At 32.4% G+C, this 14,305-nt stretch overlaps 1 protein-coding gene across 1 annotated transcript in view; it reads left to right on the top strand.

The window, feature by feature from the left end:
• The first annotated feature begins 3,067 nt into the window (after positions 1-3,067).
• The window catches only part of LOC130441738 (dynein axonemal heavy chain 1-like), a 104,389-nt gene continuing 93,151 nt past the window's right edge, over positions 3,068-14,305 (top strand). Inside the window, exons 1-9 of the mRNA XM_056775521.1 lie at positions 3,068-3,111; positions 3,427-3,670; positions 6,120-6,227; positions 6,285-6,433; positions 6,484-6,837; positions 8,969-9,101; positions 9,332-9,458; positions 9,614-9,828; positions 10,232-10,399. Of these exons, the coding sequence (XP_056631499.1) occupies positions 3,068-3,111; positions 3,427-3,670; positions 6,120-6,227; positions 6,285-6,433; positions 6,484-6,837; positions 8,969-9,101; positions 9,332-9,458; positions 9,614-9,828; positions 10,232-10,399 (1,542 nt within the window). The remainder of the gene's footprint in view (positions 3,112-3,426; positions 3,671-6,119; positions 6,228-6,284; positions 6,434-6,483; positions 6,838-8,968; positions 9,102-9,331; positions 9,459-9,613; positions 9,829-10,231; positions 10,400-14,305) is intronic.

Here is a 14,305-nt window from a genome sequence, read left to right as displayed (position 1 = left end):
TACAGAAAAAGCAAATATGCAGTTAATAATAGTTTCCTTTCTGATATTTATACAATTTTTTACTAAGGTGCCTCTTCTATATTCCGGTTTTTGCCGGAAATACAAATAGTCTGTTTTATGTGTATATTTGTATATGTATATATTTTAAAAAAAATATTGACTTTATTGTAATTTTCATAAGAAAAAACATTGCAAATGTCTGCTAAATTACTAAATTTTTCTATGTTTATGTTTGAATACTTCTAAAATTTTTACTAAGGGGTCTCTCATACGATCAGGTTTTTTTGCCGGAACTTTCCATCAAGTTTCCAAAACGCCGTTTATCAAATAAAGAAAAATGTGTAACAATATCGCAAATAATCATCAAGGTTTTTCTGTCGGAGCTTCTCTTCATCTTTAAAATGTTTCTAAAACGCTCTTTATCGAATAAACAAAAAAAATGTCTAGAAACATCGCAAATGCCCATTTTGACAAAAATGTATAGTTCACACGTTTTTCTGCCGGAACTTTTCTTCATCTTGTAAAAGTTTCCAAAACACTGTTCATCAAATAAAGACAAAAAACGTCTAACAACATCACAAATAAACACAAATCTATACAGAAAAATGCATTTTATATATTCTCGTTTTAATACTGTCAAGACTTTTGTATTAAGGGGCTTTTTCTACGATTAAGTTTTTCTGCCGGAATTTACCTTCATATTTAAAATTTTTCCCAAACGAAATGTACAGTTCATACGTTTTTGTTTCAATATTTTTAAGATTTTGTACTAAAGGGGCTTTCGTACGATCAGGTTTTTCTGGAACTTCCCTTCTCCTTGATGTTTATGCAGTTTATTAAAAAAAACCCAAAAAATGTCGATTGTTTAAGAATCGTTTAAAATAAGTCCAACAGACTAAAAATATTAGATTGTTTTTTTATGATAAACAGATTGTTGTAGATCAAAAATAAATGTTACAAATTTCTTCAGTCGATCCCAAATCCCACCTTCAAAAAAAACGATGTAAGCTATACTGTGTAAATAATTTACCTGCTTGTATCATGGAAGATAATTTTTTTTTGAAAAAAAAAAACTCCATAATACATGTGATATAGATATAGCACATTGGTTATTTTTTATCAGTATTATCTGAAGATGTATTTGCTTTTTTTCCATCAGTGAGGTACAGAATCTCTAGTTGACTGATTCATTTTTTTTTCATGTGAATGTAAAGTAACTACTGTCTAAATAAGTTGTGTTGTGCTTATCATATCCAGTATCCATCTTTTCATACTTACCAATAAAAATTCTGTAAAATATTTACAATAATGGAAGAAAATAAAGTGCATTTAATGTGTTTTATTGTTTTATTTCGTTTTTCACACTCGAACGAATCAATTCCTTAAGGCAAATGTTTTGTTACTACATATAAAGAAGAAAAATGGCTTTAGATTGAGCTTTGGTTTGCATTTATACCAGGTGAGTATATATCTTATCTGATATGATAAGAATAGAAAGAAAATAATTATTTATGTAACAAGTGTGTAAAGTAACCTTTTTCCGACGAATGCAACAATCACATGAGTCGAAAAAAGGCATTTACACACGATTTGCAAACAATATTTTTTCTACTAGAGAAAATTTTATCAAAATACAGAAGTTTAATGGAAATGTTCCTTATAAAATATATATTTTGAACATTCTATTCAAGATTAGAACAAATTAACAAAACAACTAACGAATTTGTGTTATTAAATATGTCAACTCTCATCTTTGGCATGTATAAATTCCACCTAAAAATAATTAGTACTGAATAAGTTGAAAAATAAAAAATGGCATCAATGAGACTTGAACCTGGGACCTCCACAAGTGAAGCTCGTACTATAGCCACTACACTACGAAGACCTTAATAATACGTTTTTTACGCATTGGAAAATGTGTCAAAGTACTTACTTTATGCAGGGTAGTAAAGAAAACAACATTTTGCTTCTATGTGGGAAATTTTGTTGGGTCGCATGTTTCCCATCGGGCAAAACTATTTTATTTCATTATGGTTCCAAATTTTCAAGCCAAAATTTTGATTTCAACTTTTGTGATAGCCAATTTTGGGTTTTTGGGCTTTTTTTTCTTAAACCAAGAAAATTTTCCGGACCGGAAAGAATACTTTTCCAAATTTTCAAGCCAAAATATTGATCTCAACGTTTGAAATTGCCAATTTTCGGTTTTGGGACCTCTTTTTATACCAGGGAAATTCTGGACCAGAAAAAGTTTAAAATATATATATAATCGACGTAAAATTTCCCGAGGAATCGATTCCCGTCAACAGAAATTGTCCTAGCATGCTTCCTTTTTCCGCAATTTCAAAAGAACTGTTTTTTGTTCAAATGCTCGTAACTAGGGTGGATAAATTTTTAAAATTTTCTATGTAATCGCAAAATGTTTCTTTTTTATTCTACTTTTGTGGCCTTTCAACTTTGACTTGGATATTTTGCTTTTAGATACCCAAAAAAACTAACAAAAATACAAAAAAAATGAAATGGGCTCCTGAAAAGTGGATGATTAGTTTTCCGACAACAGAGTAAAATATTATTGGGGTCTAATGATAGCTTAAGAAACATTAAGGCTGCAACATTGTCGATTCCTCACGTTTGTAAAGCTTTCAGTTGAATTTTCTTCAGTTTGAACTTACCTCTCATACCACCCTTAAAGATCTATTTTTTCATATAATCGCTTAAAATAGTGAATGAATTATGATTTGTACCAACCAAATAATTGTTTTGAACTAATAATATAAGCAAATCTTATGTATGAAATTATAAACATATAAACCTAACTGTCATCTGTCAATTGTCGTTCATAGATATTACATCGGAACAATAGAAGTATTAATACCATAGAGTAAGCTTTTAATCTATGATTTATATAAAATAAAACTTTTATATTTAATGAAATAATCATATAAATATGTGTCATTCTAAATTTGGTCAAATATTATACAAAACTTGTGATAAATATTCAAACTGATTGGTCTGATCAAGATCAAACAAAAAGAACGGGCGATTTGTTGTTGGTAACATAGACAGTAAAATGGTTGGTGACAAGTTTGAAAATAAATATATCAACGATGAAGCGTATGAATGTTTATATTTTATAAATATTTATTTAAAAATATTCCAAAATAACATTTTCAGTTTATAAGTAGCTACTTATAATCAAAATAATATGAAGATTTCTATTACAACCCACAATATCAAATTAAAGGAATACAACTACTTCCCTTAATAGGCTTATTTTCTGTTGGCAACTCTGTAATCGAATAGTCCATTTATTATTTCCTGTTGATGTACTATTTCCATAGGTAGCTTTCTTAAAACTCTTATTCATTCAAAATACATGTCATATTGACATTATTTGAATTAAACAAAAATGAGTGAATTTTTAAAAAGAAAAAAACTCAAACATGGTCTTCCCACTCGCGGATATTACGCGGAATTATTAACCGATTTATCTTATGAAAGCCGAATAAAAGCGATAACCGAACTTCCCGGCGCGTTGAAAAATACTAAATTAATATGGCAGATGAGAACGGAAAAACATACCCCTATTATACGATCTATGAATCCTCCCTTAAGAAGATCATTTTTAGCACCGGCCGAGAGATGGATGACGTTCGATGATGATAAAACTATAGTAAGAATAATATAGTACAAATCTGGTAACTGCACTTTAAAAATATAAATTTGTACTAGGGAAATAATTGATATCTATTAAATTATGTAAATCTTCGAAAAAATACCCTACCATAATAATTTAACCAATTCTAATTGATTTAAATAGAAAGAAATTATATATAAGAGTGTTGACGTCACACACCGCCATTGCTAGCGCAGGTCAGGGATCAATTCTCAAAGTTCTAACTACGTTGATGATTGTATGTGTGATTTTTTCGTATTTTCTTTGATAAATTTTGTAAAAAAATACCTTCTAGCATTAAACACATCACCATCTCATACAACAGTAAATTAATTAAATACTTTTTAAATAACTTTAAAGAACACACACTACTTCACAAATTTTATTTGGAAAGGGAACTAAAACAGTATGTCGGCCGTGACGTCACGCTCCGTATTATTTTCTTTTTTGTAACGTTGCCAGTTGTATCATAATACGCAATGATTGAAAAGTAGACAACACGTTTTACGTATATAAAACAATCATTTCTTTCTAATGAAATATAATCTAGCATATAAATAGACATGTAATTGTGAAAGTATAATTGTAATATGAAATTTATTATCGGAAAATCGTATATATGTATAAAATCCTACAATTTCACATTTTTCTTTTATAGTAGTATGTACCTTTTTAATTGTAAGCGCGGCAACACTGTGTTAAGTTTATATTTCACAGAACATGTTTTATATTTATATATTAAACGTCTGACTTCATGCGATTCATCGAAGTGGGAGCGAAATTTGAATTATTTTTTAATATTATTTAATTCTATTGATATCTTATATTTGCTTGATTTTCTTGGTAAAATTAGAAAATTTGTCATTAAAAGATACACGTGGGCGTTTTATATTTTGTATATAATCGCTTGTAAATTCATTATTTTAAAGTAAATCAGTATTGTGCTTCGGTTTAATATATATTTAATGAAAACATCAATACAGTGAGGGTATAAAGAGATAAAATTTTTCAATTAGATACATGGAAAATACTAATTTTTTTTTACTTTGTAAAAAATACATTTTTCGGTATCTTAATATATGTACAATTTTTTCAATTTATATTCATAATATTAATAGAAATTCTATTGAAATATTTAGAATTATACATGGTATTATCGAAGAATCGTACAGCGTTGTCAGATTTAGTATAATTTCTGATTTATTGATACGATTTTGAAAAACTATATTTTCAATAATTTTATTGGATTCGAAGAATCGTACAGCGTTGTCAGATTTAGTATAATTTCTGATTTATTGATATGTTTTTGAAAAACTATGTTTTCGATTATTTGATTGGATTCGAAGAATCGTACAGCGTTGTCAGATTTAGTATAATTTCTGATTTATTGATACGATTTTGAAAAACTATATTTTCGATAATTTTATTGGATTCGAAGAATCGTACAGCGTTGTCAGATTTAGTATAATTTCTGATTTATTGATACGATTTTGAAAAACTATATTTTCGATAATTTTATTGGATTCGAAAAATCGTACAGCGTTGTCAGATTTAGTATAATTTCTGATTTATTGATACGATTTTGAAAAACTATATTTTCGATAATTTTATTGGAATCGAAGAATCGTACAGCGTTGTCAGATTTAGTATAATTTCTGATTTATTGATACGATTTTGAAAAACTATATTTTCGATAATTTTATTGGAATCGAAGAATCGTACAGCGTTGTCAGATTTAGTATAATTTCTGATTTATTGATACGATTTTGAAAAACTATATTTTCGATAATTTTATTGGATTCGAAGAATCGTACAGCGTTGTCAGATTTAGTATAATTTCTGATTTATTGATACGATTTTGAAAAACTATATTTTCGATAATTTTATTGGATTCGAAGAATCGTACAGCGTTGTCAGATTTAGTATAATTTCTGATTTATTGATACGATTTTGAAAAACTATATTTTCGATAATTTTATTGGAATCGAAGAATCGTACAGCGTTGTCAGATTTAGTATAATTTCTGATTTATTGATACGATTTTGAAAAACTATATTTTCGATAATTTTATTGGATTCGAAGAATCGTATAGCGTTGTCAGATTTAGTATAATTTCTGATTTATTGATACGATTTTGAAAAACTATATTTTCGATAATTTTATTGGAATCGAAGAATCGTACAGCGTTGTCAGATTTAGTATAATTTCTGATTTATTGATACGATTTTGAAAAACTATATTTTAGATAATTTTATTGGATTCGAAGAATCGTACAGCGTTGTCAGATTCAGTATAATTTCTGATTTATTGTTACTTTTCTCTAAAACTATATTTTTGATTATTTGATTGTATTTAAGAAGCAATTTGTTGTTTTCGTGACTTAATTACTGAAAACTATTGGCATATTCCAACTCTATTTCCACTATTGTTAATCGATATTTTCTAGAGCTTTCCTGTTGACACTTTCAAACCTAAAGTTCAACTACAACATAAAGTCAAACCTAAAACGCTTCCAAGAAGTGTTGCAATTGAAAGATGTCGTCGTGAATATCAGGTAAAAGTTTATTTTAAAAAAAATCTGATGTATGAAATAATATTGTGCATATTTAAGAGTCAACATTTAAAAGATGTTTTAATGGAACACGATATATCTATGAGAGATTTAATACCTCCGGAAATATTGCAACAACACGCCGAAGATAGGACTTGGCTCAGTTTTTTACCTCTAGAATTATTCGACGACGAAGAATTCGACATAAGGTACAAACGCAAAAATATTATCGATAATCTTTATCAAACTCGAATTGTAGAACTCCCGAAAACTGGTTAGAGCACGGAATTATAGACAACGTGCGCCACTCCTTACCGGCCATAGCATTCGTACCAACAGTAACACAAATGACTGTAGAATCGAGTGAGAATTTGTCCTCGAAACATAAACTCTCTATAAATCCATTAGATTATTTGTATGCGTGGATTAATGTCGCTGTTATTGATTATAATCCTCAAACTAAACTTTGGCAAGTTATGACTTTGGATGGAACGCAAAGGATGTTGTCTTTGCACAGATTGTACATCATGTTTTACGCCGAGGATCCCGTAAATTTTGTTAATAGGATGAAAGAAGCTTTGAGATTGAAAAGCGAAACGGAAAATTTAATAAGGTGATGATATTTGACATATTTTCAAAGGGGTCCCCTTCGATATCTATAACTTTCAACTTTGTTTCGTATAACTCGTATTATCACGAAAAAGTTGTATCAACGTTGCTTTTCTGATTTATTCGTATTTCTCAACTGTAGACACTAGTAACTTTAACCCTGTATATTTCTTACAAATATGAGACTGAACAAATCCAATACGAGCAGTCACCTAGACACACATTTTCTAAATTGATTTATGTTAAAAATATATCGATATCTCAGAAGGTATGGGAAATATTCAATTTTTTATACAAGCATGTCAATTTTTTTTTAAATTTTCGGAATTTTTGTTGAAAATACACATTTATAGTGAGCGTATACAAAAAATCATTGAATATAATGTATTTTTTTCAGAAAAAACCTAATAGTTTGTAAATCAAATCCATAGTTTTCCGAGAAATCCAATTTTCATGTATTTCCTTCAATGTTCAAACTTTAATCATTTTTTTTCGACTAAATAATATCTTAATCTAGCTCCTCGTGTCAAAAAACCTTTTTGTACAGAAACTCAGCATAATCTGAAATAATTTTTAATTTAGTTTCATAGCAAAGGAGTCCCCTTTGAAATCTGATATTTTTTTTCATAAATTTTAACTTTGTTATAAAAATCGCTTTGTATGATTACGGAAGGGCTGTTGTATTTTTTTCTATAGTAATATCAACGTTCCCCTTTCGATTATTTTGTATTACAACATTGCCAATGCACAGCTGTAGATACTATGAATTTTTAAAATGTTAATTCAAAAAAAATTACTTCAGCTTTTACCCTGTACATTTCTTAAAAATATGGAACCGAACGAATCCAATACGAGCAGTCACTTACACATATTCTTTCAATTGATTTATGTTAAAAATATATCGATATCTCAAAGGGTTTCGAAAATAATCAATTTTTTATACAAACATGTCAATTTTTTTCTATTTCCGTTTTTTGTTATATCAAAGTTAAAAATTTTTCTTAATTTTCCGACTATAATAATTTTTTTTTCGGGCACCTGATGTCTTTTTCGAACTCGTATTAAAAAACTCCTTTGAACAGAGGTTTTTCAAAATTTTTAACCAACTTTTTTTCGATATCTCAAAAAGTTTCGGAAATATTGAATTTTTTATACGAGCATGTCAGTTTTTTTTTAAATTTTTGGATTTTTCAGTTGGTATACTATTTCTTTATATAGGCGAAACGACCCTTGGGAGACATGAGAAAGTACCGATTTGAATTTTCATTTCAAGTCCTGCCCTGCTTAATTTCTGATATATTTGCTACATAAAAAACTATTTTGCAGAAAAATAGGTTTTTTGGAGACTTTCCTAGGCAAATTTGATTTCTCTAATTTTTTTCTCTAAGTATTTCGTTAAATTGGGCTAAACCACTCAATGTATAAATCAAAAACATTATGAACATACGATATAACATAGTTCACAGTTTAGGAGACAGATGGCGTGAATCAGGAAAGTATCAACAACTATTTCCTCTATTATGTCAATATTTTTCAAGAAATGCAATTGTCCATTATAGTAAAAAAATCTAGTTAATCTTAATTAATTACCACCAATATCCATCAATTATGATTGCAAGGAATGATAATAATATAAACTAAATACCTATCTCCTAACCTCACTTTAATTTTTATAGCAATAATTCGAATTATAGTAGACATTATACTTACTTTTACGTCTCTCTTTTTGAATTTTCTATAAACACTTTCGAACTTAAACACTAAAATCACTAACAAAACAACTTTCCTACTAGAAAAACTAATTTTACTATTTTGTTTCAAGCTTTTAAGATGTTACACTTTTCCGGTGTATTATATATAAACTTTTTACGTTTGTAATTAGCAATCACTCATAATTCATATCAAAATATCAATAACTAACTTTAAATCAAGACATCGATTGATATAGATCTAATATTTCTTTCGCGCCATCACGTGTCTAATCAACTTTTTCGTTTCCAAGCTATTGACAGCTGTTTTGTGTACGAGGGAAGTAACGTTCTAGCCGGCAGCGTTGTCAGATTTTCGTATACATCGTAGAAAAATGTATTGTATAATTTGAAATTTATAAATAAATATTTATATAAATATTTTAGATATGAATTCTTTTTGGATTGTATATCGTTGGAGGGCGTCGAAGAAATCGATTCGGTGCTTTTGGAAAAAATAACATTGTTTGCTTCTAGAGGCATTGGAAAAAAAGTAACCGGTACAGAATATTTTTCAAGGGTATGTGTATCATATTAAAAAGTGACAAGTATTTTTGTCAACGGGAAATATGTTTTTATTAAATAATGTTTAGATTTTAAATGTTATAGTGGAATTTAAATTAATAATAGTGGCAACACCGCGATAAACGACCATTAAAATGTAACAAATTAAACATGAAATTAGTCAGTTTTGTTTACAGATTTATTCATGATTCTGTTATTTTAGTGAAACAGTTTTTGATTTTACAGTTAATATCAAATGTTCAGTTGAATCATAAAAGAGCTCTTGGATCTTTTGAATTTGCGAAAAATTTTAAAGATCAACACGATATCAAAAATTTGTGGATTCCACCTAAAGAAGAGGAAATGATACCAGGTTAGATTTTGATATAATTTTCATTTGGAATTTTATTTTAACAGGCCAGTGTCGTCAAAATACACTGAGAAAAGTGATAAAATTTCACTTCCTATAATATTATACAACAAATTAGTTAGGTTAAGACCTCGATGTAATATTTATTTCGTTCCTAGAGCCCGTGATTACAGGAATAGTTGATTTTACGAAGATAAGAGATTATTTCAGATGGTATAATATATATGTATTACCAGAAACTTATAGGGCGATGTCGTACGTCAATGGGGAATGTATAAAAGTTGCTTCTATGTCTCTATTTACAGCCAATTACGGTTCTAAATACGTTTCCTTGGACGAATTTGAATCGATTCAAAATTTATCAACGAACGTGGTATGTAAAATTCATATTTTTACTTACAGGGGATTGAAATTAAAAATAAAACCACCGTTATTTAAAAAAACAGAATGAAAAAACTTTCACATACTTCTGATGACAGATGACACATATTAGGTTGGTTAACTGGCACATAGATGGCGCAACTAATTGATACTTTTTGACGTCCTTGTATAGAAAAGCATGGACACGAGTTATAACGTCCATTTATAAGAGAGAGGACTTTGTGTTTTTCTATTCTCTCCTTTCAAGAAATTAATGGCACCCGCGCGTCATTACGTGGTCTCGCGCACTTCTCTTATTGGTGCCGCCATTAATTTTTTACTAACCAATCACGTGAACGACCGCTCGTGTCCGGACTCTATTATACTTTTGTATGAGACGTTTGAAAAAATTTCAGCTTCTGAAGCAGCTGCGAGGACCGTGGGTGGAAACGATAGTTTTCAATATAAGGATGTGTCTAGGTGATATCGGTAAAGGTTGGTTCGATATTAACGAAAAAATTTTCGAAACCTACGAAATATCCAAACTGAAACGTTTCATGGAATTGGTAAAATTCAGGATGCAGGTAAGTAGTAAATACACACTCTCGACCACAACCACACCTTAAAGAATGATGAATTTCAGTTTTCTTTATTGGCCATTTCCATTTCTCGATCTCTTACAACTGAAAATGAACTTAACGACTAGATTTGTTTGCCAATTTTCTATGAAACGTAAGATCTTGTACATTCAGCGTTTTTCTCGACTTCCATTACCAGATATTGTTTTCTGAAGCTTCTTGGATCTTATAGAATCATCATTTGGTTCTCCTGTAAATGTCCTGATGAACCAAGATGTGTTCATGTTAGCTTCAAGCTGAAGCTTCTTGAATTTTCGACCTTGGGACTATTCTCATCGTCATGTCATCTACGATCTACATAATCATCATTTGGTTCTCTTGTAAATGTCCTGATGAACCAAGATGTGTTCATCGTTAGCTTCAAGCTGAAGCTTCTTGAATTTTCGACCTTGGGACTATTCTCATCGTCATGTCATCTACGATCTACATAATCATCATTTGGTTCTCCGGTAGATGTCCTGATGAACCAAGATGTGTTCATCGTTAGCCTCAAGCTGAAGCTTCTTGGATCTTCGACCTTGGGACTATTCTCATCGTCATGTCATCTACGATCTACAGAATCATCATTTGGTTCTCCGGTAGATGTCCTGATGAACCAAGATGTGTTCATCGTTAGCTTCAAGCTGAAGCTTCTTGGATCTTCGACCTTGGGACTATTCTCATCGTCATGTCATCTACGATCTACAGAATCATCATTTGGTTCTCCGGTAGATGTCCTGATGAACCAAGATGTGTTCATCGTTAGCCTCAAGCTGAAGCTTCTTGGATCTTCGACCTTGGGACTATTCTCATCGTCATGTCATCTACGATCTACAGAATCATCATTTGGTTCTCCGGTAGATGTCCTGATGAACCAAGATGTGTTCATCGTTAGCCTCAAGCTGAAGCTTCTTGGATCTTCGACCTTGGGACTATTCTCATCGTCATGTCATCTACGATCTACAGAATCATCATTTGGTTCTCCTGTAAATGTCCTGATGAACCAAGATGTGTTCATGTTAGCTTCAAGCTGAAGCTTCTTGAATTTTCGACCTTGGGACTATTCTCATCGTCATGTCATCTACGATCTACATAATCATCATTTGGTTCTCCGGTAGATGTCCTGATGAACCAAGATGTGTTCATCGTTAGCTTCAAGCTGAAGCTTCTTGGATCTTCGACCTTGGGACTATTCTCATCGTCATGTCATCTACGATCTACATAATCATCATTTGGTTCTCCGGTAGATGTCCTGATGAACCAAGATGTGTTCATCGTTAGCCTCAAGCTGAGGCTTCTTGGATCTTCGACCTTGGGACTATTCTCATCGTTATGTCATCTACGATCTACAGAATCATCATTTGGTTCTCCTGTAAATGTCCTGATGAACCAAGATGTGTTCATCGTTAGCTTCAAGCTGAAGCTTCTTGAATTTTCGACCTTGGGACTATTCTCATCGTCATGTCATCTACGATCTACATAATCATCATTTGGTTCTCCGGTAGATGTCCTGATGAACCAAGATGTGTTCATCGTTAGCTTCAAGCTGAAGCTTCTTGAATTTTCGACCTTGGGACTATTCTCATCGTCATGTCATCTACGATCTACATAATCATCATTTGGTTCTCCGGTAGATGTCCTGATGAACCAAGATGTGTTCATCGTTAGCCTCAAGCTGAAGCTTCTTGGATCTTCGACCTTGGGACTATTCTCATCGTCATGTCATCTACGATCTACAGAATCATCATTTGGTTCTCCGGTAGATGTCCTGATGAACCAAGATGTGTTCATCGTTAGCTTCAAGCTGAAGCTTCTTGGATCTTCGACCTTGGGACTATTCTCATCGTCATGTCATCTACGATCTACATAATCATCATTTGGTTCTCCGGTAGATGTCCTGATGAACCAAGATGTGTTCATCGTTAGCCTCAAGCTGAAGCTTCTTGGATCTTCGACCTTGGGACTATTCTCATCGTCATGTCATCTACGATCTACATAATCATCATTTGGTTCTCCTGTAAATGTCCTGATGAACCAAGATGTGTTCATGTTAGCTTCAAGCTGAAGCTTCTTGAATTTTCGACCTTGGGACTATTCTCATCGTCATGTCATCTACGATCTACATAATCATCATTTGGTTCTCCGGTAGATGTCCTGATGAACCAAGATGTGTTCATCGTTAGCCTCAAGCTGAAGCTTCTTGGATCTTCGACCTTGGGACTATTCTCATCGTCATGTCATCTACGATCTACAGAATCATCATTTGGTTCTCCTGTAAATGTCCTGATGAACCAAGATGTGTTCATCGTTAGCCTCAAGCTGAAGCTTCTTGAATTTTCGACCTTGGGACTATTCTCATCGTCATGTCATCTACGATCTACATAATCATCATTTGGTTCTCCGGTAGATGTCCTGATGAACCAAGATGTGTTCATCGTTAGCTTCAAGCTGAAGCTTCTTGGATCTTCGACCTTGGGACTATTCTCATCGTCATGTCATCTACGATCTACATAATCATCATTTGGTTCTCCGGTAGATGTCCTGATGAACCAAGATGTGTTCATCGTTAGCCTCAAGCTGAGGCTTCTTGGATCTTCGACCTTGGGACTATTCTCATCGTTATGTCATCTACGATCTACAGAATCATCATTTGGTTCTCCTGTAAATGTCCTGATGAACCAAGATGTGTTCATCGTTAGCTTCAAGCTGAAGCTTCTTGAATTTTCGACCTTGGGACTATTCTCATCGTCATGTCATCTACGATCTACATAATCATCATTTGGTTCTCCGGTAGATGTCCTGATGAACCAAGATGTGTTCATCGTTAGCTTCAAGCTGAAGCTTCTTGAATTTTCGACCTTGGGACTATTCTCATCGTCATGTCATCTACGATCTACATAATCATCATTTGGTTCTCCGGTAGATGTCCTGATGAACCAAGATGTGTTCATCGTTAGCCTCAAGCTGAAGCTTCTTGGATCTTCGACCTTGGGACTATTCTCATCGTCATGTCATCTACGATCTACAGAATCATCATTTGGTTCTCCGGTAGATGTCCTGATGAACCAAGATGTGTTCATCGTTAGCTTCAAGCTGAAGCTTCTTGGATCTTCGACCTTGGGACTATTCTCATCGTCATGTCATCTACGATCTACATAATCATCATTTGGTTCTCCGGTAGATGTCCTGATGAACCAAGATGTGTTCATCGTTAGCCTCAAGCTGAAGCTTCTTGGATCTTCGACCTTGGGACTATTCTCATCGTCATGTCATCTACGATCTACAGAATCATCATTTGGTTCTCCTGTAAATGTCCTGATGAACCAAGATGTGTTCATGTTAGCTTCAAGCTGAAGCTTCTTGAATTTTCGACCTTGGGACTATTCTCATCGTCATGTCATCTACGATCTACATAATCATCATTTGGTTCTCCGGTAGATGTCCTGATGAACCAAGATGTGTTCATCGTTAGCTTCAAGCTGAAGCTTCTTGGATCTTCGACCTTGGGACTATTCTCATCGTCATGTCATCTACGATCTACATAATCATCATTTGGTTCTCCGGTAGATGTCCTGATGAACCAAGATGTGTTCATCGTTAGCCTCAAGCTGAAGCTTCTTGGATCTTCGACCTTGGGACTATTCTCATCGTCATGTCATCTACGATCTACATAATCATCATTTGGTTCTCCGGTAGATGTCCTGATGAACCAAGATGTGTTCATCGTTAGCTTCAAGCTGAAGCTTCTTGGATCTTCGACCTTGGGACTATTCTCATCGTCATGTCATCTACGATCTACATAATCATCATTTGGTTCTCCGGTAGATGTCCTGATGAACCAAGATGTGTTCATCGTTAGCCTCAAGCTGAAGC

This window comes from Diorhabda sublineata, chromosome 3, assembly GCF_026230105.1.
Source record: "Diorhabda sublineata isolate icDioSubl1.1 chromosome 3, icDioSubl1.1, whole genome shotgun sequence".
NCBI lineage: Eukaryota > Metazoa > Arthropoda > Insecta > Coleoptera > Chrysomelidae > Diorhabda > Diorhabda sublineata.
The sequence above is the reverse complement of the archived record's forward strand: the minus strand, read 5'-3'. Positions and strand labels throughout refer to the sequence as shown.